The following is a 25825-nucleotide window of genomic DNA, read 5'->3' on the forward strand; positions in this document are numbered from 1 at the left end:
ATCAGGGGTCTACACACACACTTTGACATAATGTTGCATAATTTGTCCCATTGCTACGGGATTAGATTTGATCGGTTAGGGTAACACAGGCATGTGAGGCCCTTCCACTGAGCCAAAGAGCTCAGAGCAGAGAGTCGTGCAGCGCATAGATATTATCTGCCTTTTATTCTAAATGCTTGGATATGTATGAGCATGCTAGCACTGTGGTTGCCGTGGTAACCTAGATTAAGTTGTTTTTTTACTTTACTAAAAAAAAAAAAATAGGAAGGGAAAAAAACAGTGCCTTGGGGCAATAAAGCTCTTCAAAGTTCATAAATGTTCCCTGAGAATGGGGCAGTTGCAAAGAACGCCGGTGAAAAATTATCTCGTCTCATACCGTTTATGGATCAGATTACCCTATTAACGCCCAAAAACGCTTGCAAAAGAAATCAGTACACAACGGGGAAAAAAAGCCCCCTGCAGAAAAAGTTAATTTGCTACCCTGAGAGTAAGTTGCTCTGGATAAGAGCGTCAAGTTAAATGCCGAAGATGTAAATTTGATGTACCTTCTTTCAGGAGGTCCGTGATGTCAGCCTGGTACTTGTTCCCCACGCGGATCTCGCCCTTATCAGCCAGCAGAGTCTTCTGCTGAGGGTCATACACCAGCGAGTAGAAGAAGGCATCCTGGGAAATAAAGATAGCAGGGAAACATGTGAGGACGGAATGAAAGGAACAGGAAGAAAGACGGGGAAGTAAAGAGACAGAAGAGTGGAGCGCATGTGTGTGTGTTTGCCCCTCTGCTAGTCTCTCGTCTCCTCATTACTGTATGTGAAAAGAAACATTCTGGGTCAACACGTTGAATAATTCATTGGGCAACGAGACTCTCCAAACTCATAAGCCTCTCTCTCTCACACACACACACACACTCTAAAACCTAATACACCTCATTATAATATTCAGGATATCCCATCATATTATTGGGCATGGTGAGCTGGTATACATACCTCTCTGTCCAGGTAGGACTTCAGAGCTTCTGTCTCATTCAGCAGTGTCACACAGCACTTCCCCCTGGAATCAACCAATCACACACAGCCAGGAAGAAAGTAAGGAAAGGAGGTGAGGAAGAAAAGGAAGGCAGGGAGGGTGGACAGAAGATAAGGGAGAAAGGAATGGAAGAAAGGAATGGGCAAAAAGTAAAAGGAGCAAGAAAGGAAGGAAGGAGGGGAAGAATGAAGGAAAGAAAGAGAAAAGATTGGGAGGAGGGAAGGAAGGAAGGACAGGAGGAAGAAACAAACAGAGGGAACGGTTAACATGTGAAACACAGAATATTAGACAGGGCTTACAGTTCAGTAGATATTGGTGTTATATAAGTAAGAGATGAAAGCTGCTACCCTGGTCCAAACTAGACCCTTCAAGTGAAACCGTCTAGGAAGCTACTTTGATCTAGGATTCATCTGAGTGTCTGCAATGATGAGATTGACTCTGTTCTGATTGGAGCGAACTGTTATTTGAGCAATCAGGGGTCAGTGTGTCGACAGCGCTCATCTTGGTCACTCCCTGCCCCTGCTGAGCAGAGCAGAGAACTGCCACTGTTTGAATCCAAATTATTTATCAGCTCATTAGTCATACCTCTCCAGCCTGGAGCAAATATGATTTGGCAAAGCAATAAATCAAACACCTTGCTTGACCTTGCTGCACACTGGTGTCAAGTTAGAAAACTAATTAAGCTTAAAAACTCAGTAAACGGACTCATCAGACCTGGGTAACAGTATTTGGAAAAAAACATTCTTAGTTTGTTTCAATCTGCACCAAATAGGTATTCTTTGCCACACAGGACAGCATAAGGAGTGACAGCTTGTTTGCACTAATTGAAAAATGAATTAAATATACTTTTCTGTGACTGACAACACATCCTATAGCATGTGAATGGCAATGATGCGGTAAACCTCACGGCAGTGCCAAGAACTATTGTAAGAATAATATTTGACCCAGGTCTTCTACTCAACACAAGAAATCTTTCAGTCAGCGTTAGTCAGTCATCAAGCCTGGATCAACCCAATGAGTCTGGAACAATACTTGATCCGAGTCTGGCTGAAAATCTCAAGTTTATTATTTGGTAATAAAAATGGAAAACTGTCCACATCATAGCATCATCTGCATTTTCATTAGGGCAGATCTGGTTTTGTTAGCCCTACAACTCTTCGGAAATGTCAAATAATAACACTCTAATGATTGGCTGGCTTTGCCTGGAGCTTACCGATGGGCAATGGCGATTCTGAATGTAGAATCAGCTTTCTGTTGACATTCAGTGCCAAGTATGTACACTGCATTTGTGTGGATTATTTTGTGCTCGAGTTGGCCAGACCAGCTGAAAGCTGACTAACTCAAACTGCCTCCAACCATCTTTTAACCATCATAGCTGTTCTGTAGCTGACCATGCACTCTGACCCTGCACTGGGGGAATCAATAAAGTATCACATTACTATCATTCACCAACTTTAGGGTCGGAAAATTGCAGCCTTTATAGCCAAGCACAGAATCCTGGGGGTAAAAATGTACTTGATATATATTATAGCAATTCAAACAGGATAATACAATGTATGTAAAGTAAAGATGTGTATTATACAAGAATACAATCAGGATAGAACAAAAACTACAAATATTGGGGGGAAAGCAGTCAAACTGGAAGCTCTATTAGAAATGAATGTGATTAGTGTCAGGGCTTTGCAATGCCACCATTTTAGTAGCATAATATGCTGCTGGAAATTAATGTATGCTACCTAGAAAATTAAAACAGCGCACAGCATGTGCAGCTTGATCCAAAGCAAGGATGGGAATTTGCTGTCAGCACAGTACCTTGATGGAAGAAAGAAAGACAGAGAGAAATAAAGAGATAGAGAAAGAAAGGAAAAGATATATCCCATGTCAGGACGATGCACAGCAGTGTACCTGATGTGTGTGGCGGGTAAGGACTCCAGCTGGCGGGACAGGAAGAGCTCTCTGTGTCTGAGCTGGTGTTTCTGTTTCTCGGGGAGGTCCACCATCTCCGGATTCTCCATCTCCTCCTCCAGCTCCCCTGGGTGGGTGGGGGGGGGGCAAAGGTCAAACACACGCACATCAGATGAGCTGGAACAATGACGTCCGTAGGGAAAAAAGAGGGATGCAGATATATTGGCTGCAGTCACACACTCAAGTCTCAGGCGCCCAAGAAGCCGGCATAACGCACAAGGATGCACACTTGATGAGCTGGAACAATGAAGTCTCCAGGGAGAAAGAGACTCATGTACGCATACACAGGTATTTTACAAACCCACCTCACAAATTCTGCCTACATGAAGCACGCATATACAATCATAAAACACCACGCTAGGGTTTCCCCCTTCCAATTCTGCAATACTGCCCAGACCACAAAGGTTACGCCCTGGATTTCATAGTGGATCACACTCTTAGTTTTCCCCAGGTTTCCCCTTTATTTTAACACTCTCCTATTGTATTTCCTTGACATCATTACTCAGAGAAATCACCTGTATTTCAGAGCAATTCTCATAATATAGTTAATTGCAGTCATTGCACAAGTCATTTGCAGTGGTGAGTTGCACATCACACTATGCTCTTTGATCGCATCGTGTGTTTCTTTCACACTCCTATGCGCGTTCAGGCTAAAGGAACGATATTGGCTATATGGCAGGTGGGCGGCCATCTGGTTGGCCTTCTATGTTACACAAACATAAATAAGGCCAGCACAGCCATAAAAAGGCCCAATAGTGCGACCAGTAGCACGATAAACAACTACAGTGGTCTCTGTGTGAGTGTGTGTGTGTGTGTTGAGTGATTGTGCTCATTTTCAGAAGTCAATGTCAGCAGGTATGGCTTTGCACCATAGAGGCTGGGGAGTATGTTATGCTGTTACACCACCTTGGGGGCTTCCTGGTGCCTTGGCTGAAAAAAAAAACAGTTGGAAAATCCCTGCAACACGCACAAACACACACACACAGACACTAAGTCTAGAGAGAGCAAGAATCGAAGGTAGAGGACACTGGACGAAAAAACACTCCTTGAGAATAGGATAGGGCAAGGATGAATGGACAGAGGGATTTGTTGGTGGGTTATCAGTCCATGTGAGTCAGTCAGGTATCTGAGTCATTCTATAAGAATAGATTCAGCTGCTGCTAGTTGGCAACATCTCTACCACATGCTCTCTTCCTCGTCTATAGGGGAGGAAGATGGAGAAAAGAGGAGGAGCCTCTAGAGCGAGATGGAGGGAGGAGGCAGAAGGAAAGAGGGAAAGGTGAGACAGATGAACAGAAAGCCAGACAAAAACAGGCAGAATAGCAGAGAGGGAGAGAGTATGATAAAGTGATGAAGACCAAGGGAGCATAAGAGAAACAAAGAAAGATAGACAGACATAAAGACTGCGAGAAAGACAGAGAGAGAGGGGGAAAGGGAGCAATAGAGAAATCAGGAAGGAGAGTGAGAGCGAGAAAAAGAGAGAGAGACAGGCAGGGAAAGAGCCAGGGAGAGAGAGAGCTGTAGAGAGAGTAAGGAGGACAGCGAGAGAGCAAAAGCGAAACGGAGAGAGAGAGAGACCAGTCAGTGCGTGCTCCAATTCATTTGGACTTTCATTAGAGGAAGCGAGACAGGGAGAGGGAGACGGGGAGCAGAACAAAAGCAATCAAGGGATTTTCAGGAGAAGAGATGTGTGGCCAAAATCAATAAGTACTCCTTCACTCCCTCACTCTCCCAAGCACTCAGCACCCACCAGACACACTATCAGTGCCCAGCGGGAGCATATACGCACACACACACAGTCTTAGACACACAGCATAGCCCCGAATCCATCTTCTCCAGTGTAAAAGCAACGAAATATAGGCCTCGATATAAAAAAAAAAAATTATGGAAAGGTAATAGCAAATCAGGTGGGGAGCTGTGAAATGAGAACAGGATAGGAAGGCAAGTGGGGCATCTCAGTCCACAAATGTGACACCACAAAATATGTGTGTGTGAACATGAGCTGTGTGTGTGTGTACGAGAGAGAGCAAGCCTACGTGTGTGTATGGGTATGTGTAAAACGTGTTCTTTGTGTGTACCCAATTCTTGTGTTGTGTGCATGTACACAACATATTTTAGATTTGCAATTACATTTTAGGCATTTATCATTTATTTACCTTATTTTAGTCATCCAGCCAGGTGGCTTACTAATGAGCTTCAATTCTTAGCTCTTCAGCATTACAATCAACCAACAGTAAGCAGTGCAAGTTTCAGAACAAAAGCGCTACCTGACAATATTCCTGTACCCTCAAACGCTCATGTAAGAGGAAGCGCCAGGAACAGAAATAAGAGAAATACGAGCTTAAGAGGGGTTGAAGGATTTTCTTTCCTTCAAGATAAGAGCATATTAGAGCGAGTAGGTGAGGAAGATACAGGAGAGGAGATGTGATTCAGTGTAGAGGTTGATGTGAGGTACTTCTTTATGAGATGAGTTTTCAGCCTCCAACAGAATATGGGGAAGGACGCTGCAGTTCTGAGTGGAGTGTTACTGTGTGTGTGTGTGTGTGCCCGCACACTTGTGTACATATTAGGGCTGAAAGATATTGACAAAAAATCCAATTGTGATTATTTGACAGAATATTGCAATTGCGATTTAACTGCCATAATTTCATCACAAGTTTTTCTTGTCATACATTTTTTAGAACTTTAAAATTGTTTGAAGAAAATTGATTTTGTTAAAAAAAAAAAAATAGATGTCAGTGTGCAGGATTTGCTGAGTTTGAGTATTATGACAGGTTTTTACCAATATTATACTTGATTCATGGACCAAAGATTACCCGGAGCTCTAAAATAAATTGTTTTAGTCCATTTTGGACCCTCTCTTAAGAAATTAATTGCAGTCTCTGCGATTTGGAAATTACAAGAGTTCATATTGCGATTTCAAGTTTTTTTTTTTTCAATTAAATGTTCAGCTCAAGTACATATGCATTACTCTGTGTCTGCATGCACACACATACTGTATGTATATGCATGTGTGTTCCCTCTCACACAAAGACACACACACACACAAAGACACACACCCTTGTGTGTGTGCACTTGCAGGGCAGGGTTATACAGTGGTGTATCGGCAGGTTGGCTCTGCCCACCGGCCCCCGGCTGTGTGTCCTTGAGTAGCAACTCAACTCCCCAGCCTCAGTCCTTCTCCTCTCCTCTCAGCCTCCAAGCCAATCTCCTGGCAGTGCACCCACACCATACTCTCCACAAATTGCCTCTCCATCTCACCTGTCCCAACCAATTATCAATTATTGATGAATGAGTCGCCTTACCATGCGGAGAGAGGGAAAGGGGAGGGAAAGGAGAGGAAAGAGAAGGCCTAAGGGCGAGAGAAGGAGGTGAGGAGAGTACAGCGCACTGTTATTACCTTAACACACTGACTTCCCGTCTATGATACAGTGCATGTCCATGCAGAGGTGGCAGGAGTGGAGACAGAGGCAGACAGCTATAGGCAGATTGATGCTTCCCCACAGTCATTGGGCAGAAGGAAAATAACATGGTTCACTCAGTTCAACTGTTCAAACTTTTAAAAGGAGTGAATGTGCTTGTAGTCTACAAGATGTGTAAGTTAGGCACACCAGATGACACATTTGCCCAAGTTCAAAACAATATTGAATTCAATGAACTCCAATTTTAACATCATTCCACCTTACACAAGTGCACAGTGAAGCAAACAGTTTTTTCTTGGGGTTACAGCATATTCCAAAAGAGTAAGACAATGTAGTACTGTAGCACTGTTCAATTTTTGGTGTCCCCTCGATTACTGTTACAATGGGACTTGTTTTGCTTTTGGGCTTTTTTCTGGAGCTGGAATTGCAGAGTTTTTATTCCATTATCATTGGAGTTGTAGGAGCTGACAATGTAGCTACAATCCTCCAAAATGTGTAAAGCAAAGTGGACAGTAACACAGTGTATTATGTATCATGTATTGAGCGATCAGATTTGGTAATTCAAATATATAGAGATATATTAACAGTAGCAAGTAAGTAAGTCTTTCTGCATATAATCACTTGTACATAGTGTTTCAGAAGGAATGACCTTTGTTCCATACAGATGAATTATCACAATCACACCGATGTGAATGAGAAATGTGAATGGTGGCCAATCATCAAAAACAATGGCCGTTGTGTTCACCAGAAGAAAGGTTAAAGACCCTATAGACAACTTTTTTGCTTTAACTTATCATTTTGAAGTAAATTGCACAGTGTAATGGCTATAGAATAATGACACCATTGGCGTTGGTTCCCTATAAGCCTCGCTTTCACTATGCAATTCTGTCTGCCACCGGGTACGATCTCCCGGGAGAATGAAGACTCGATTTACGGCACAACGAAGTGTGTCAACCATTGCGCAACCAAAAGAGGAATAGGATAGGTTTTCCATGGTAGCTATCAGCCAGAAAACGAACCAGGAGCTACAAGGAAGCCAGGACCAGCCAGGGGGGAACAAAAGAAACAAACATCTAACTATGTTTGTTTCTGGCTGCTAGCATTAGCAACGTTAGCCATTGCTAACGCTAGCTATGCTAGCTAACGCTAATGCTAACGCTAGCAGCCAGAAATAAACAAATGATCCATTGTCCGTTTGATAATATAAACAAAGAACACGTTTTCTTGCAGTGGCCTTTGTAAAATGAGCAGTGGCAAAAGTTACTATATTGTGTTATGATCAAGGAGTTGATAAGCAGACAGATGGTTTGTTCTATTGCACGGAGCTAGGCTCTAATGGAAAGCGATCCGGTTGTCTTTGCGATAGTGGCACAAACAACAATACCACTTGGAAACGCTAGAGGGGGAAAGTTGAAAAGTTGTCTGTATCCACTTTAACAAGTTACAAAAGGTTTGTTGCAGCACACCACGGACACAACATACCCATCTGCCTGAACAGAAGTGACACACATACTGTAAGCATTTTTGAAACATAATTTCCCCATATTCCTTCCTGAAATACAATCAATAACATTTGTCATCGTAACAAACTAAATAAGATTAATAGTCTACTTAAGATTAGTGAATTACAGTAGAAAACCTCTATGGTCTCCATAATTGGCATAATGGTCAAATATGTAATGATGTCGACACAAGGGAAGGATGTTGCCTGCTCTTTGTAATCCTTGCAGTGGGTGAGGCTGCGGTTCCTAAAGCTTTGCAGCCTGGGATGCAAATGAGAAATTTATCCTCTCACCCTAGAACCAAGTCCCATTATAACATATCATGGCTCTTGTCAAAGGGAGAGTGGTTGTGTAACTCAAGGCGTATAACATGTCACTAATACTGCCAGGGTGACGGGTTTGTTTCCAACTGGGGCCTCCCAAGCTAAAAATGTATTCACTGTGGTATTGTAAGGCGCTTTGGATAAAGGCGTCCAGCAAATGGCATATGGCCCAAATGAAGTAGGTCTACGATCCACTTTGGGACCCCAGCCATAATGTAAGAAACCAGTGGCTAATATATATAGACTTTAGCTGAACTGCTTCTACTTTTGTGAATCAGTTCACTGGCAACACTGTTGTCTTTTGTTTATGAGAGCTAAGAGCCACATCTTAAAAATAGAAAAAAAAGTTTGAGTCATGGCAAATTCAAATGTCTGAGGGGACGGGCCAGGGAGGTGAAGTCCGCCACCGTAACCGACCACTCAGGAGGCTGCTATGGTCACAGGGGAGGGGCTACGGCTAAGAGTAAGGGCGGAGTCAGAGGCCCCATTGAGGGAGTGCTAAGAATCTCGGTAAGGAAAATATTTGATCAATGACTCACGGCAGACACACACAAAGACACACGCATACACACACACTCAACTGCCATTCTCCACTGATCCATAACGAACTGAATTAAATGCACCCCTCCAGCAATTCCCGTGAAAGGGCCCTGAGCTACAAACTCAAATTCACCATGCATACATAAGCACACACATGTGCACACACAAGCATGCACACACATACGCTGACAAAAAGACACACACACGATCGTACACACTGAGGCTGCAGCTACAGAAACACAGACAGGATACAGCCCACACCCATGCGGTGCGTAGCCATTCCTGCCATGCATTTTTAACATATTGCAAATGTCTGGGAGCCCCTTACTGAACTGCTGCTGGCAGAGCACAGCCAGAACCAAGAGGCCCATATAGGAACAGGCTATACAAACATTACTACACTTACAGGAACAAGGCCCTGCCCGATGTATCAGTGTGCCAATATCATCAACCGATATCGGCTTTGCGGTTTGTTACTACCAATATTGCAAAAAAACTGAGATTTGGGGTAAATGACTTTTGGTTTTATGTAAGATTTTTACATTTACTTTATACTAAACAACTGGCAAGAAAGCATCATTCTAAACAAAATCCCCAAATAATTCTTTTCAAAAATTCTGGTTGAGAATTGGGCCTAGAGAGGGGTTATAAAGCTGAATTATGCTGCGGAGCAATGATAACACAAAAATAAATTACTATCCGCAGATACATCAGAATAATTTTCTTTCTGAATCATCGGCAGTGGAACCAAAAATCCTGCAAAAATTACTGCGCAAATAACACGAGAATGTAGCATCCCATTTCACAGTGATGTGCACAAACACACAAAGAACACAAACACATGAACATGAACGCACATGAATGCACACTGTGCATGTTTTAAGTGAAGATACACACATACGAACACGAGCACTTTATAAAACACGCTCATACACACTCAGCACAAAGCTTCATGGCAATGTACACACTTGCACGCACACACACACAGCTCAAAAATAAACACAGCGGCTCTTAAAGGGACACACAGTCCAGACTGATGCTGTGTGGTCCAATAGAACAAACAATCCCCTTCTGCCACAGATACACCCCCAGGCCTCCACTGTGACTCTGTGGTTAGGGTCACACACACACAAATGTAAGCACATGCGCTCACACAAACACACATGTGCACTCATTCAAACAGGACACTCGGTAGCTCACACACACACACACACCCTTTCACACCCCAAGAGCCAACATCTAGCCCACCACACCCAGCCAAAGTCTAGTGGTTCGTTTTGCTAGCCTGGGCTGCCAGGATGGCAGAGTTTCCACTGTTCATATGACAGCACTGTCTGCTGGTAGGCCTGGTCAAGTCAGAGTGGGTCTACTTCCCGGATTTTAACGTTCAAAAAACGTTGAACTTAAACTAGCACCAGTGTCGTACTCAGTGAGGAAAAGTAACATTTTGCCTCCACAGGCCACAGTGGCTGGTAAATTCCAAAATTCACCAGAAACTTCTGCTATTTTACCAGCCAACTACACTTTGAGTGTATAAGGACCACCAAGTGATGGTTGGTTAAGCGTTAAGGTGGCTGGTAGAGATCAAGGTTATTATAGTTTTGCATTTTTCATTCATTTTTATTTTTATTTTGTTTTGACTTTTTGTTTTCAATTTCAGTTTAGTTTTAATTAGTTTGTAAAGCGGGTTTGCTAGTTTAAAATGCTTAGTTTTAGTTTAGTTTTTATTAGTTTCAGTGTCAGTTTTAGCCTTTTTTTGTAATATGGGGTATTTGTCAGGGGCGAGATTCAAAAATTAAAAATACTAGGCTTATGTATGAAATAAATTGACAAAGACGAAAACTAAAGACATTTTTTCTATAATTTTAGTTTATTTTAGTTAGTTTTGTAAACACACAACACAGTTTCAGTTAGTTATAATTTTTTTGTAAAGCCTCGTTTTTATTTTTATTTCAGTTAACAAAAATGTTTTTTCACAAATAGTTTTCGTTATTTCGTTAGTTTTCGTTAACGATAATAACCTTGGTAGGGATGACTAACTTCCCAGCAACAGCCAAAATTTACCAGCATGTGGCTAGTGGGTGGTGGTTCGTTCGTTCGTTCGTTCGTTTATTTGTTCGTTTAGTCGGATCCCCATAAGCTAGAGCACTGCATTCTGGCCCGAGCCCGACGGGGCCCGAGGCTATGATAGATTCGGGCCAGACTTCGGGCTGATTTTCACATCACTAACTCGGGCTCGGGTCGGGCCCGTTTCTTTTTTTTTTTGAGATTGGGACTTGAAATCAATAGGCATACCAATCAAAGAAACGCACAGAAGACAGTCTGCCTGGCGCGTGCACACGCCCTCCTGTCGCTTCCAAGCAAGCACTGGCCTCATGGACTAACGTTACTGTTCTGTTCTTGAGAAAATGGACTCTAGCCATGTTCTCTGGTGAAGCTTTTGATCGTACACAGCATGCGTTCTGTTTGCGTAACGGAGCAGCTCCGTTACGGTTCCGCCTGCGCTCTACCCGTTCTGTTGCGCGTATCTATTATTTTACCTATGGGTAAGTCACCACAGTTATCCAGTTTTGCTTATTGTTCTATAAACAACTCACGTTGTACTGTGAGGAACATTAATGTATCATAGAAGAGTACTTATGTCCCTTTTTATGAGTGTAGATGTACTGTTGCCAAATAGAAGCTTCTCAGTGGCTCTCCGTGGATAACTTCATCTCTTGAAGTGACACTGATTCATGTATCCTCTATTTTCCTAACTGACATGGTGATAAATAACTACAATAAGCAAACTAGTATTTAGATACATTTGTATGGCTAAAATCCGGAACAGACGGACGCGTAGTAGTCCGTCAAAAATAGAAGTCATGCGTATCTCCAGAGTTGCGGCTCCGATCCTGTTAAAAAGCTCAGCCTTTTTCTGATAAACGTTTAAACTGACACATTTAATATTGGTAATGCTTTGGAAGTGTTTTGTATGGTGTTTTGTATGGTGTTGATTTAATAAGCTATTCGAAATTGATCAAACACATTAGGTTTTTATGTAAAAAAAAAAAAAAAAAAAAAAAAATTTAAATCGGGCTCGGGTCGGGCTCGGGCTGAGAATTCTCATAAGCCTTAGGGCCTGGGCCGGGCTCGGGCCTGAATGTCTAGGGCCCGGGCCAGGCTAGGGCCTAAATTTGAGGCCCGTGCAGGGCTCTACCATAAGCTGCCACTAACGTAGCAGCTACTCTTCCTGGGGTCCACACACAACAAAACATAACATATATAACAAGACATATAACACATGTAACAAGTCTCAATAATAACATATTCAAGAAATAAAAAGAAATAAAAAACTAAAAATCATAACACATCAAATTGCATTCCATCGTGGTTGATCAGGTCGGTTAATTAACGTTAGGGTTATTGTTAATGTGCTTTTTTAGTAGTTTTTTAAAACTTGCCTTGCTAGGTGCTTCAATGATAATAGTTGGTAACTTGTTCCCATTGTGATGGCCCTATACATTACAGAACTGCACACTGCATCTGTTCTGGGTTTCGGTTTAACTAGATAACCCCTAGTAGCCTGCCTGGTAGTGTGACTATGTTGATCTCTCACATAATTTATTTGTGAGTACAGACAAATTGGTTGTTTACTATAACAGATATTCCAAAAGAAACCCATTAGATTGCATCAGATTGCAGGTGGTATTTTCCCACCCTGGTTATACTGAAGACAGAGCCATGTGTAGCTAGCAGCGTTCCCCAGCAGAATGGATGCTGGGCAGAAGAGGAGCTGCAGACTGGAGGTCCGCTCTCAACTGAGAAACATAGTGCATGAACTCTCTCAATTCAACTCATTTCAAATCTATATTGCCTCCTGGGGAAAAAGTGGACTTGCAGACAAGTTCTGCAACCCAACCACCTAACAAATCACCACAACATACATGGTACACCATATAACATCAGATGATAAGATCAGAGGGGAGTGGGAGAGGGATACAGCTCAAAATTATTGCCAATTAGTACAAAATTTAAAAAAGTTCTTGTACATGCAAAACAGGTTAAATCATGTCATGTGCAAATTAAGGCACCTCGAGTGGGATAAATGCGTCCTTGGTTCTTTCACTCTTTGAGTTTAGGCAAATCGGTGCCCTGAGGGCATCGGCTCCAACTGCCCACAGGGGGGTGACCAGGCCAGTCAAGAAAGGCACTGGCCTTCAAGCAACACTTTCTTTCTCTACCTGCGACTCACTTGTTCTTCCACACTCTCTCTTTGTTACAAGCCATCTTTAATCCACTATCTCCTTCTGTCTGGGCCTTTGTGTTTCTCTCTTTCTTTCCCCTCACCATTTTTCAAACCACCAATCACTGTCTGTCTTTCTTTCTCCCTGAAAAATGGTCTGGTACCCCGAACATTAAAGGCCCATACAACGCTGTTTGAGGTACGGCCCAGCCGCAAAGTCTACCGGCCTGCCAGCACCACCAGATACTGCGGAGCCTGCTCCAAGCTCTGGAGAACAACACCACATTCAAGTACAGGCTACACACCCACGCTTAAACAGGCAGACACAGTGAATAACACATACGCAAACATTCACACACACATATACAGATGTCTTCATATTGATATATCCAGCAGAGCGGATACTGTCTGCAGTCAGGCCTAACAGAAGAAGGGCTGCAGTCCGGATCACTTCTCTCAACTGAGAACCCGAACGCACAAATTCTCTCAATCCAATTCAATTCTTTAATGTCCTGTGTGAAAATCTGGTGTGCAAACAGGATTTACAATCCAACAATTTAACAAATCAAGTTGCATTTTTCAGTTCTGGGCCTTGTTCGATTGGATATGAAAGCATTACAATAACTTTGCAATGGAAAATAACTGAAGAGGGCACTCAACAAGGCCCTGCTTTAAATATTGGATGGCGTTTTGGAGTATTTGATGCCGAATGTTTGCTGGCTGGGTTATGGTCAGTCACTCACTTGCATGTTTGTCTGCCAGGGCGATGAGTGTGCTGGAGATGTCCCTGCGCCGGTAAAAACACACCACTTTGGCCTCCACGTTCCCATTGGCTGTCTGCAAACCAGAGACAATCGGCGTTACCACGGCAACAAGTGGTGCCGCACACAGAGCACCCGCACATGCACGCACACACACACACACAAACAGATAAAACCCATGGGTGAGGCTAGTTTTTAAGTTTGGCTGAACACGCAGTGCTAGACTAGAGCAAGTCTTCCAATTGCAATCAATAAGCGTTTCAGTGATCAGGACAGTGTAGAGAGGTGTGTTGTGGTTTGTGTGTAGATCTATTCAGTCCTAAGATCTGACTAGTAGAGTGAAGCAGGCAGACTCACTGCCCAGCCAGATAATATGAGACAGATAATTATGAGACGTAGTGAAGGAAGACAGGGCAAAATGAAACTTCCTTAATACTGGTACTGGTTGGTGAAAAAAAGCAATCAATACAGTATGACGTTGCAATACTTTCCCCAATAATACTATATTGATATGTTGATTCAAAGTTGTTTTTAATAGTTTTATTTTACCAGGGGAAAAAATGAGGGACTGCATAACAATATTACTTAAAAAGGAAAACACTTGAAAATCTAAGAAGTAATAAGGACTCGTTTAGAAATTGATTTGTGGCTTTTTACTCCTAAGTATAATTGACCAATATTTTATTGCCTCAGGGGATGTTATTTCAGCTTTTGTAGCAGTCACATAAAAGAAAAATGGAATAATAAACATTACAGTACAGCATAAATTGCAATACTGATAAACTCTGATTCTTAAAAGAGCTGGATATCCTCAACAATCACATTTTTATTCTATCATTGCCCTAGCATCATGAAAATATTGGATTAGGAGTTCTCTCGCAAATCCAACCCCTAACAGATACCAGTGAGCCAAGATGAGAAAAGAAGAGATGGATGGAGTGAGAAAGAATATGGTAACAGAGTCAATATGTCATATTTCTTAATACATTTTGGAAACACCTTATCGTCACTGGAGACATGGGTGAGAGCAGCAGGAATAGAGAAAAGATCACTTCTACTGTTGTGACTGAATGGGAAAGTGAACTAATGCACTATTTTTCCAACAAATTACGGTTACAAAGTATTTAATTGAATGTTGAGGACTGAATGTTGCATGACACATATGGACATCTTCAGGCCATTATGGACACAGTTAATCTTCCAAAGAAACATAAAATACTGAAGTAAAAGATGAATCAAGAATATGACTCCCTTTTCCATTTTGATTACAAATTCATGAAAAGAATCCTTAACAGTGTAGTACCCTTCGAAATTTTCAGAGGGTAGAGGCTGGGCACCTTCAAAACTGGAAGCTTGACTTAGCCTAAAGGCCTTTAGAGAAGTGGAGAAGACAATGGAGGATGATGAGAAATGAATTGACGAGGGCAAAAAAGGTGAGAAAATGAATGAAATATAGGCAGCGGTATGAGATGAGCGTGGGTGTTGTGAGCTTTTATGAGAGAAACAAAGCAAACGGTACAGATTCTGCAGCACATTTAAAAAGGGAAATTCCAAGGCAAACATAATTGCCAATTGCGCAGACATGTCGCATATTGACTTGTATGACCATAAAGACCCATCAAGGTACAGCCTAAACAGCTGGCAGCCAAACAGCAAACTGTGTCAACTTTCTGGAAGTATCCCGCAGGCTGATTTCATTACATTTTAAGTAAGTTAATGTCATACATTTTGTCTGATTCCTTTACATTTCAGCAAACCTAAAGCACCTAAACTCAACCCACAGCTCACCCATCAGTGCCTCTCAGTGTGATGATTGACAACTGGTACCAGGTTCATACATATTTTTCATTTTTTACTTTCTTACATTTCTGGCCCTCAATTTTAAGACATTGCTGATTTATAATTCATCATTATACACGTTGGACCATTGGCATTATATACACAAGCTCTCGGGTGAAAACAGTTGACTGTTTTCCACGACTTTTAATTTTATGTGTTTTTCCATAGTTTTGAGAAGCTGGAGGTTGTCAAGATTAGTTTTCACACCGTTCCATACTTTCTAGACCTGTATCTCAAACCTTATGGTAGAGAGACCCAGAGATCCCTGAGGAGCAGGAAGAGTGACAGTGACAGGCAGAGCAGAAGGCTCAGTCTGAGCTCTGTGTCAATCACATTAAACAGCCTCCATATTATCCAGCCCCAGCCTGGGACAGGGGACAGGCAGTGGGCACCTGTTACTAGTCTGCAGAGACAGTCCTCTTTTTCTGCTCTTTTAAATGAACAATGTAGTAGAAGAAGGCGGGTTGGGAATCACCATACAGCTTCCAGGGCAACATTACCATGATACTTGTGCCAAGATATGGTAATAATGCTATTCTTAAAGTTATCATATATAACTTTAATATAACTATACTGTTATACTTCTTTCAGCACAGCAAAAAGCTAAAGAATGTCCCAATATGCCATTATGCAATTTAGTTTCCACAATTAATAATTAGAGCATTGGCATATTGACAACAAACATTTAATGTTGCTTAGAATGTTAAAGTGCAGTTAAATAATTTTCATTTTCTCAGATCACTTAATCATGTTATTAATAATCGTGATCAGAGTATCTAACAGAGTATCTAACAGAATATCTTAGATAATAAACAGGATTACCTTTTTAGCCATAATACTAATAATAATAATAATTATCCACTCACACAACAAACATCTTTCATTTTTTGCATCTTTTTCAAGAATATGATTATGTGGTCCTTCCTTAAAATTCCTGAAATGTAAAAAATGATCTAATCCTGAGCATCAACTTGTAGATACAACATTGCAACTTGAAAAGAATCACAGCATTATACAGTAGTGCTATTTGACATATAAAATCACAAACGATTCAAGCATATAATAACCTAAAAAGGCAAGGGAAACATGTTTTTAGGGATGTAGTCAGGTACAATAAACAATAAAAATTATTTTCATTATTTTATTAGGGCCCGAGCATGACTTCGTGCAAAGCCCTATTGTAATTGAAGGAATTGCTTCCTTATTTTATTATTTTTATTCTTTCCCCCATGCAACATGGATCTGATCTCTTCAAACTCAGTCAAAACTGATTCAGTGCAGACAGCAACATACAGACTACCATGAAGAGGTCAGATCAGTTTGAGGGTATAAATCCAACCTCAGTCTCACACACTCACCTTGTTCAACTCCTCTATCCTCCTGATCAGCAGTGGGTTACTGGACGAGTTCTCAAAATAAACATAATCTGCAGAGGATGAGAGAGAGTGAAAAGGGGAAGAGGGGGGGAATGGAAAACAGAAAGAGAAAGAAAGAAAGAGCGAGAGAGAGAGAATGTCAGTCAGCGTTGCAAGGTCATCCAACCATTCAGGGTGATTTCCAGTTGGAACAAACTATGACAGCTTAATTAGTCAAGAGGAAAGTGCAACACAGACATCCACCAAATGTTGGTTTAACTTGATTAGCCTAATTTCATACATAGCAGTTCCAGCCGTAGTTGGGAGGTCTGACTGAATGAGATGTTGTGCACAACATGCACAAAAACACATACACACACACACACACCAACCCACCCACACAAACACACCCACACACACAAACACACAACAGATTTGGCTCTCCCAACCATCCATTCACACTGTAGCCTTGTATTTCCTCAGCCCTCATGCTTTCTTTGTCCTATGGCTCCTTTCATTCTAAACCCCCCTTGTGTGTGTGTGTGAGTGTGTGTGTGCACGCACGTACAATCATGCACGTGTGTGTATGTTTTTGTGTGTCTGTATGCTTATGTATGTGTACGTTTATGTGTGTGTGTGTGTGTGGCTCCTGGCACCGCTCCAGGCCCATTGGAGGCTTAGCTCTCACCAGGACGTCCCCACAGGCCCCAGTCTTGGTAGGGTGCCTGGTCTTAGCCCTGCATGTGTCTTGGCTGAGTGCTGTCAGATTATACCCCACACTTGGTAGGCTGCCTGGAGCTGGAGCTATCCTCCCTTCACCCCAAACCTTCCCCCCTCCCATCCCCCCCCCCCCCCCCCCACCCCCCTCAGGCCCCTGCCATCTTGACCGACTAGGCCCAAAATCTCCCAGAAACCACCAGCATAACCGCTCAGGATACAAACTCCCCATCTCCCGCTCTTTCTCTGCACACTCCCACCCAACCCCCCCAAACCTATCCAGTATTATTATTATTGAATGATTAAAAAGGAAAAATCTACCCAAAAACATTTCAACACAGGTTTTGTTGGTTTGTCAGCCCCTCAGTACCAAAGAGCAGGGGCTTCTTTCTAGAGTCGCCATTTAGCACAGATGTTCAACAATCATGCCGGGAGAAATCCATCGTAGAAGAGGCAGAGAAACCAATTTCTCCACCGACAGCAGCCTCAATAGTCCATAATGCAATGCAGCCACAAGAAATGCTGCGTTCTGAGCAAGGGGCACGACTCCAGGGCTTAAAGCAAAAAAACATTCTGAGCCTGAAATGTTCCTGACTGATTTGTGTTGTGGCTTTTGCATTTGTGTTGTGGCTTTTGCATTTGTGTTTTCCGTTAATGCGCTTGTGTTTTTCGAATTTGCAAAGCGTTTTGGATATGCAGTTCGTTCGACACGTCTCGGCCACCGTAGGAATCGGTGCTACATTGTGATAGAAAGTAGCTTGCTGTTCATTGGATAAAAAAAAAAACTTGCTTGCATTCCATTGGTAAATGTAAAATATTGCTTTGCTGAATGTGATTGGATAAAACGCATCAAAAACAAAAACCCACGTGGAGTGAGGTTTTTTTTTTTGTCGAAAATGGTTTGTGAATCTAAAGTGTCCATATGCCGGAAATCTGGCACCTGGCCGGAGGTCTTTAAGCCCTGCGACTCTCGTTTTTCCTTGACTGAAAAAACCTCTCGCTACTCTCTCCGCCTACGTACTGTATAACCCACCGCTGAATGCAACAAGTTCACACCCCGTCTCAAGGGGGCTGTCGAAAGTCATTCTGGGATATGTAGGAAATCACTAACTGAAGTAGAAGTAATGGTAAAGTAAATTACAACACTTTATGACAAAATAACTCCTGGAATGCATTGAACATCACAGACTGATGATATATAAAAGCTGTAAGCGTTAGGGTTTAACAATTCCTCTTGTGGGTTCACTAACAGTGCAGCGGTAGTTCAGCAAGCATGTAAAGAGTATAATTTCTATGACAGCTACATCTGGAAACCACAGACACACATTCACTATTCTCGACATTGCTACAAGAACACAAGGAGAGGAGAGATCGTCACATTGTGCCCATCTACTCTTTACCTGTGTTAGCTTGTCATTAGACTCCACTCCCAATGTGACATCTTTGTCCCACTGCTGAATATCAAATAGGCTGACTTGAAATTGAACGATCCTGAGACAGAAAATGAAGACAAGATATCTTACTTGCTCGTTTCCAACTATGTATGGGAGGCAGTGGCCTTGAGGTTAGAGGTTAAGCGGGCTTGTGACTGGAACGTCACTGGTTTGAATTGCCACACCGGCTGGGAACATCTGGGTTGGGAAAAGTGAATGCGACACTCGCCTCTTACTAAACAACCACGGCCGAGATGCCTTTGAGCAAGGAACTTAATCCCCAACTGCTCAGTGGCTAACAGTGGAGGAGGCTGTACTGGGCAGCTCATAGATGTATAAATGTATGCAACTGTATAAATGCTGGGCATTGCTGCAAGTTTACTGAGCACACATAAACATTCCCTGGATAAATAAAAAGGTAAATAAATCTGTCGACGTTCAAAAGAACCCAGATCAAAAAGCTTTCACACTCAAAAATAGGGACGGGACTCATGACAAACCACAGAGAGAAATGTTGACGCAACGGAGGGATCCATTAATCATGAGCCAGAAAGTGTCATGACGATTTAAAAATGAAGAAACTAGAGCCACATGACAAAACATTACATTTTGGTGTGGGTTTGGGTGTGAATCATCACCAAGTAAGACACTCTTTTTGGGTGGGGGCACGTGTCTTTTGGTCCCATTCTCCCAGCACATGCAGAGTTGGTGAGGTGGGACATCGGGCGCCGCTCGCTCCGCTTTTCCTGCCCGAGATGTTTGATACAAGAATGGAATCACTTTTTAATGAAGTACAAGAAGTTCCACTCTTATCCCCGCTACCACCTCCAGCAGGAGAAAGCCACTATGGAGGAAAAGGGTTGAACTGAGAGTGACAGTAGAGAGTGTGCTGTTTGAGTGTTGGAGTTTCCACCATGTGAGAAGCCAAAGCCTGGTAGAGAGCAAGTGGGAGAGAGACTAAACGCGAGAGTGAGAGAGAGAGAAAGGGAGAGGGAGAGAGGGCCTGTAGGCACTAAGCAGCGTCACTCAGTCTCTCCATTCCCATCAGCCCTCCCGCCGTCTCAGCCTGCGTGCCCCCTCCCCATCCCCCGCTCCCAGTGCAAGCCAATCAGCAGGCTCCGGCGCCTGTGATGTCACAGTGCAGTCAAATTTTGTGTGAGCCAATCAACGCATGTTGCTGAGCCCCAAAAGAGAGAGTCTGCTGGGTTGATTCAAACCAGGCCAGAGAGAGACAGACAGATAGAGACACACAGTCAGAGACAGAGGCAATGATGAGAATGGGAAAAGATGAGTGAACTGATGGAGGGAGAAAGAGAGAGAGACAGACAGAGAGAGAGAAAGAGAGAGACTATCAGACAGATGAGCAGACAGGCTAGTAGAGATGTAAGTGAAAGAAAAATGGTTTAGTTAGCAAACAAAAAAAGAAAAGAAGACATGGCATACAGTGAGTGAGTGAGTGAGTGGGTGGGTGGATGAACGAGTGAGTGAGACAATTACAAAAAGAGGGACAAAGATACGAAATGAGAGACAATGGAAGAGACAGGAGAGAGACAACATAGCCAGCTGAATAGGCAGGCATATTGATACACCCCGAGAGGCAGGGCTAAGCGGAAAAATCCAGGAAAAAAAAAAAAACAACAAAAAAAAAAACACAAACTCATTGGCAGGGTATACACTCGTCCCCCACTCATGGATTCCCATCCAAACCACGTATTTGAATCTTATCAGTGAAACAGATCCAATTTGTACTTTGGTTAGTTCGTCATGATGTTAGCGATGTTGACTTTTTACATTTTAGACAGTCTGCGCTGTCAACACACTGTAAAATGGTTGAGAATTAATAATGTTCTAATGCTAACAGGCATAAAGACACACTGGTAGCATCGCTACTGGAGTAAGACCTACCCAGCGAGTACGCAGATGGCCTATGCGTATGTATGAGAGTAATGAAAAGGGCCGGGCTACAAGCATAAGGAGTGAACATCCACCCACACAAGTCCATGCACACACACACACAAACATACACAGGTGTTCCTGTCGTCGAGAGCAAGAACCACGGGACAAATTATGGCTCAGTCTGTCATACGCATAGTATGGATGGAGGTTACTATGGTAATGGCAGGTAATTCAATCCCCTGCTGAATCAATCCCACGCCTCTTTTTCACACTTTCATATCGCTCACTTTCACTCTCACAGGCATGATCAACCTAGATAAAATAGCGCAAGTCTGTTTGGATTTAGACCTACGCAACTATCTAGGCCCAAATCTGGCCCACCAATTCCTCCAGTGATTCCTGGCTGACTTGGCTGACTAAGAGGGCGAACATCTAGTCTCAGACAATAGATAGGAATGTCTTTCACTTGGAATTCCCTACCTCTCTTGTGACTCGAGATAGATGTTTAAAATTCATCGCCGGACTGTAAAATATCTAGAATATTCCTCTCATGTGCATATTTAGAAATCCAAAGTGTCAAAGCCTTTCTGTTTGGTGACGTTTGAAAACAGAGGGATTTTGATCTAATAAACAGTGGTAGCAACTTAAGAAGTCTCCCATCACGCATCTGTCCTGCACTTGTGCTGCAGCAACCACTGCAGCTTGTTCCTATTCAAATGCGCTGTACCAATGAACAGGCATAGTTTTAACACAAAACTCCTCTCTCAAACAACCATTTTAGGGCCTTCAGGCAGCTGAGAGTGAACAGAATTTGAATTCCAAATCATTTTTCTCCTGCCAAAGAAGCTACAGGGCAGCAAGCTTGCAGTAAAAATTCAAGACTGTTGATGGAAATGTGATGATGGGGATACTTTGGTGAGTTCATCTGATAGCTGTCATGCATCTGTCCAACTGACCATCCTAAACTTGTCAGGATGACAACGAGCAAGTCTCACATTTTCCCTCAGTGAGCACAGCCACCAGACCTGTGAGAGAGGCAACTGGCAGCGTGGGAAACCAACACCAGTCACCAGCCAAACGAAAATTTGGACAAAAACAAAGTTTGTCACTTTGTAAGTTTGTCAACACTTTTAGCAGGTTCTGAATCATAAGGAATTGTTGCACTCCAATAGACTCAAATGCAAGTATTGTATTTAATGCATTAAAACGCACTCTCAAAAGAAAACAATATTGTTGTCCTCGCCGTTATCCTGAGATAGACATGTTTTGTGTTGGAGCTATGAGTCTGCAGCAAGTCTTGGTGATTCATTTTCTGCTCCGTTATAGCCAGCTCCTCAGCAATCCAGACATGCATTCTCTCCATCCCTCTCCCTTATAACAGGTTAAAAAAAATCTTGTTGAAGGTTCAGCTTTTGAATACAATAATAACTGTAGCCAGTGGACAGAAACATTGGGCTAGCTTTTCTTCCCTTCCCACCAGGAAGGTGATAAGACTTATGGCATATACTTAGTCACCAACACTTTCCTGCGTATGGAGAAAGCACAGGGAGCAAGCGCCACAAGCACCGGAAGAGTGGCTTGTGGCCTGCATGGTAAAACAAAGACATCAAGGCCCACTGAGCCAGCTTTTGTCCACGCTCCTTTCACAAGGGAAGTCATTGCTTTTCCAAGATGATCCAGCATTGTCTTGCAAAGTGTCGGCCATCTTTAGAGGAGCTCTGCATTGTTTTGATGCCATGCTGGATTGGTGGAAGAGGAGGGAGGACTCAGAGAAGCCTCAGTCAATCTTGGGACTCCATAACAGCGCTTATTCTTAGCCTAAATCATTATTATGACTTGGTAATAATATTGTAATAGTTTGCTTACTTGTTGGCGATATGTTTATTGTGCTTCTTAGTCTCATTTTTGTTCAGGTCATTACTCAATTAGGCCTATTTGTGATGTTTCAATTAAACCTTCCATGGGTAATCAATAACTTGTTAGTATGTTATCATGATGTAGTATTACACAGAAGAGTGCAACTTCATAGTGTTAATCTGAAATCTGAGTTGAACTCCTTTCAATTCATTTAATGTCATTTTAATCTGCTGAATGTGACAGTACGGATCCCATCCCTGTGGCTAAAATGTTGGTCGGGGCAGAAAATTTAATCTAAAAGTCACAGCTGCAGGTAAATCCCAAAATTCACCAGCCACTTTCACTATTTTACAAGCCAATTAGATTTTTAGAACCAAACAAGTCATCCAAGCATTAGCTGGTTATGTGCCTAAGCGTCTGGTAAACAAACCTACCAAATTTGGCCGGTGACGTGTTCATTTCCTACCCTGCTGTAGACCTAATCCTGTTCTTACTCAGGTAGGCCTACTTGCGTTTGACTAAGTAAGAGGGCTGTGACGTTCACTGTAACCCATTTTTCATGCGGGTGGCAAGCCAAGAAGAATCAGAGTATTCCTGTTTCACTAGGCCTATAGACCTTTGTCAGTTATTCCACATATATTTCTCTTCAAAATGCAGCCTAATCAATCACTCTTTCCATCTCTCCCACACACCCAGAAACAGACATGCACAATTAGTCTACCCAACCATTTCAGGTAGAACAGACTATCATGTCCAAAATGCGTGCATGAAAATATCTGCTTGATTGAAGAGCAGACAGCAGTTGCCCAGCTAACACTGCATCGGGGAATTGTCCTACTGTGACAAGTTGCACCAAATCTACACCCTCGATGGCACACCTTCACTTCATAAGTGTGATCTGCTGATGGTGACAGTTTATCACAGTGAAATTGGACAGCAACATCTTAGCAGTAGCCAAATGTAATGTGCAATATGGAGTCAAAACGCTGCAATACTGCTAATCTATTGTGTAGGACATCTCATATCCTTTCTCATATCAGAATGATCCAAGTGAGCAGGTCCACAAGAATCAACCACTAGCTGATTTTAACTATTGTATAGCTTTTGCTCAATTTCAGGCTGCTTTAGGCTGAACCTACTGGGATGAGATTCAAGACAATTATGCAGAAAATGATTGGGAGGGGAAAACAGGAACCTTAATTAGGAATTAACTGTAGCTGCCTGTCTAAAAAGAGAAATCATAAGAAACATGAAAAACAAAAAAAACAAAAAACACAGCAGTGAACATATTACTTTTCTTCCCATCTTGGCTCTTGCAGGTAACTAGCTGAGGATAGCCTAACTTTCCAGAGTCCAGAACCTGCAGCTCCTTCTCTGCAAAAGAATTGGGCATCCACTCTTTTACTGAGTCTGAGGAGCTTGCTGCTGGTCAGTCAATAACAAATAATATCATCAATTATTATTATCGATATTGGAGGGTAGCTCAAGCAATAGTTTCCTAGCACGCCAAACTTTTAGAAGCGGTTCGACATGTTACCTTAAATATTTAGAAACACAAATGCATGTTACTTCGGCATTAGGTGCATCATCACATTGAAGTAGTTGTTTAGGTTTAGTCGCAAGTTACAACAAACAACACAAAAGAAACAAGAGAACCCGGGAAGTGTTCTGTAAGCAAACCACTACTCTTCATCGCCATCCTCCTCTTCACACAGTCACCATCATCATCCTCTGTGAAGCACAAGGCTCTTTAGCTTTAGGGAAATAAAAGAGGGGAAGGAAAGACAGACCACGCTGTGTAAAAAAAAAAAAAACCCACGACGAACCATGGCGAGTCCGCCATAAAGGATACCGAAAGGTCCCAAAATGTTGTCCCCCTTACCTCCAACCCGGTACATGTTCGCTGCCATGACTGCCCCGGGTCCCTGGCTTCCTCTCCAGGTAGAGGGGTGTCTCTCTCTCGCTGCCGGAGCTGTGTTAGCACTGCCGCCGCTGTGTGTTGGAAAATGGTGGATTGATCAATACGAAGCAGACTAGCCGAGGGATCTTAAAGAGACAGTACACTTGTATTTCAGAAGCCGAAGTTTGGTGGCACCCGTGTTGGGTGGTAATGCCGTTACTATCTCCAGTAACGAGTAGTGTAACGAATTGCTAGTTAACTTTCAATATTTTTTTTTACCGTTACCGTTAGCAACTCAAGAATGCAACTATGTACGTCGTTACTTTTGCTATCAACCCCCACTGAATGTCAAATAAACGTTGGTTATGCATTTCGGTTAGAATCAGTTGTCCTCTTAGTTGATAACTAGCTTACAACAGAAATAAAAGAAAAGTTTACTTTCTCCGAGTGGAAGTATTCCCACTACTTTGATTTTAGCTCGAAAAACATTAGCAAGAGCATAGAACATCAATGTTATTTGGTTAACGTTACCTAAGTTAGATCATTCATGGGGTAGGTCATCAAGTTATCGCGATTTTTTGTAGTAAGACGATTCAACCGCAATTTGGGGGGCTTGTAACGGAAAAATAATGTAACTTGTAACGTTAGTGTAAGACGTTACTTCTCACACGGCATAGCCTACTATGTCAAGTAACGGAAAAGAGTAGCCTAATGAACTACATTTTGACTAAGGAAACCAACACTGGTCTTTCTAACTACCTAGTCCCTAGTAACCCGCATAAAATCAGAATATAGCTGCAAACAAAGCGGTTTCCCCTGCAAGTCGGTGCACCAGAAGAAGAGACTATTCATCAAGCATCGCTGCCCCTGTGCCTGATCCAGCCTCCCAGTCTAAAAATAATACTGTGATCCCAAATCCTTTAACTCAGTGGTGTTAAAGTGGGGTCTGGGGCCCGCCAGGGGTCCTGGAGAGGGTTCCAGGGGGTTCCCAGCAAAATGACGAATAGCCTAGCCTATGGTCCATAACCCAGTTGTGTCCATTTTGGGGGGTCACAGGCATGAAAACA

At 42.5% G+C, this 25825-nt stretch overlaps 1 protein-coding gene across 1 annotated transcript in view; it reads right to left on the minus strand.

The window, feature by feature from the left end:
- Positions 1-24846, minus strand: part of mta1 (metastasis associated 1) — a 38663-nt gene extending 13817 nt beyond the window's left edge. The window contains exons 1-6 of the mRNA XM_071525403.1: positions 24741-24846; positions 16959-17026; positions 13744-13837; positions 2929-3055; positions 984-1047; positions 546-663 (exon numbers count right to left, since the gene is read on the minus strand). Coding sequence (XP_071381504.1) covers positions 546-663; positions 984-1047; positions 2929-3055; positions 13744-13837; positions 16959-17026; positions 24741-24768 — 499 coding nt within the window. The 5' untranslated portion in view covers positions 24769-24846. The remainder of the gene's footprint in view (positions 1-545; positions 664-983; positions 1048-2928; positions 3056-13743; positions 13838-16958; positions 17027-24740) is intronic.
- Between the last annotated feature and the right edge of the window lie 979 nt (positions 24847-25825).

This window comes from Centroberyx affinis, unplaced genomic scaffold (assembly GCF_046629955.1).
Source record: "Centroberyx affinis isolate AG114_WGS23_722 - 3 ecotype Tasmania unplaced genomic scaffold, CSIRO-AGI_Caff_v1 ptg001292l_1, whole genome shotgun sequence".
NCBI classification, from domain to species: Eukaryota; Metazoa; Chordata; class Actinopteri; order Beryciformes; family Berycidae; genus Centroberyx; species Centroberyx affinis.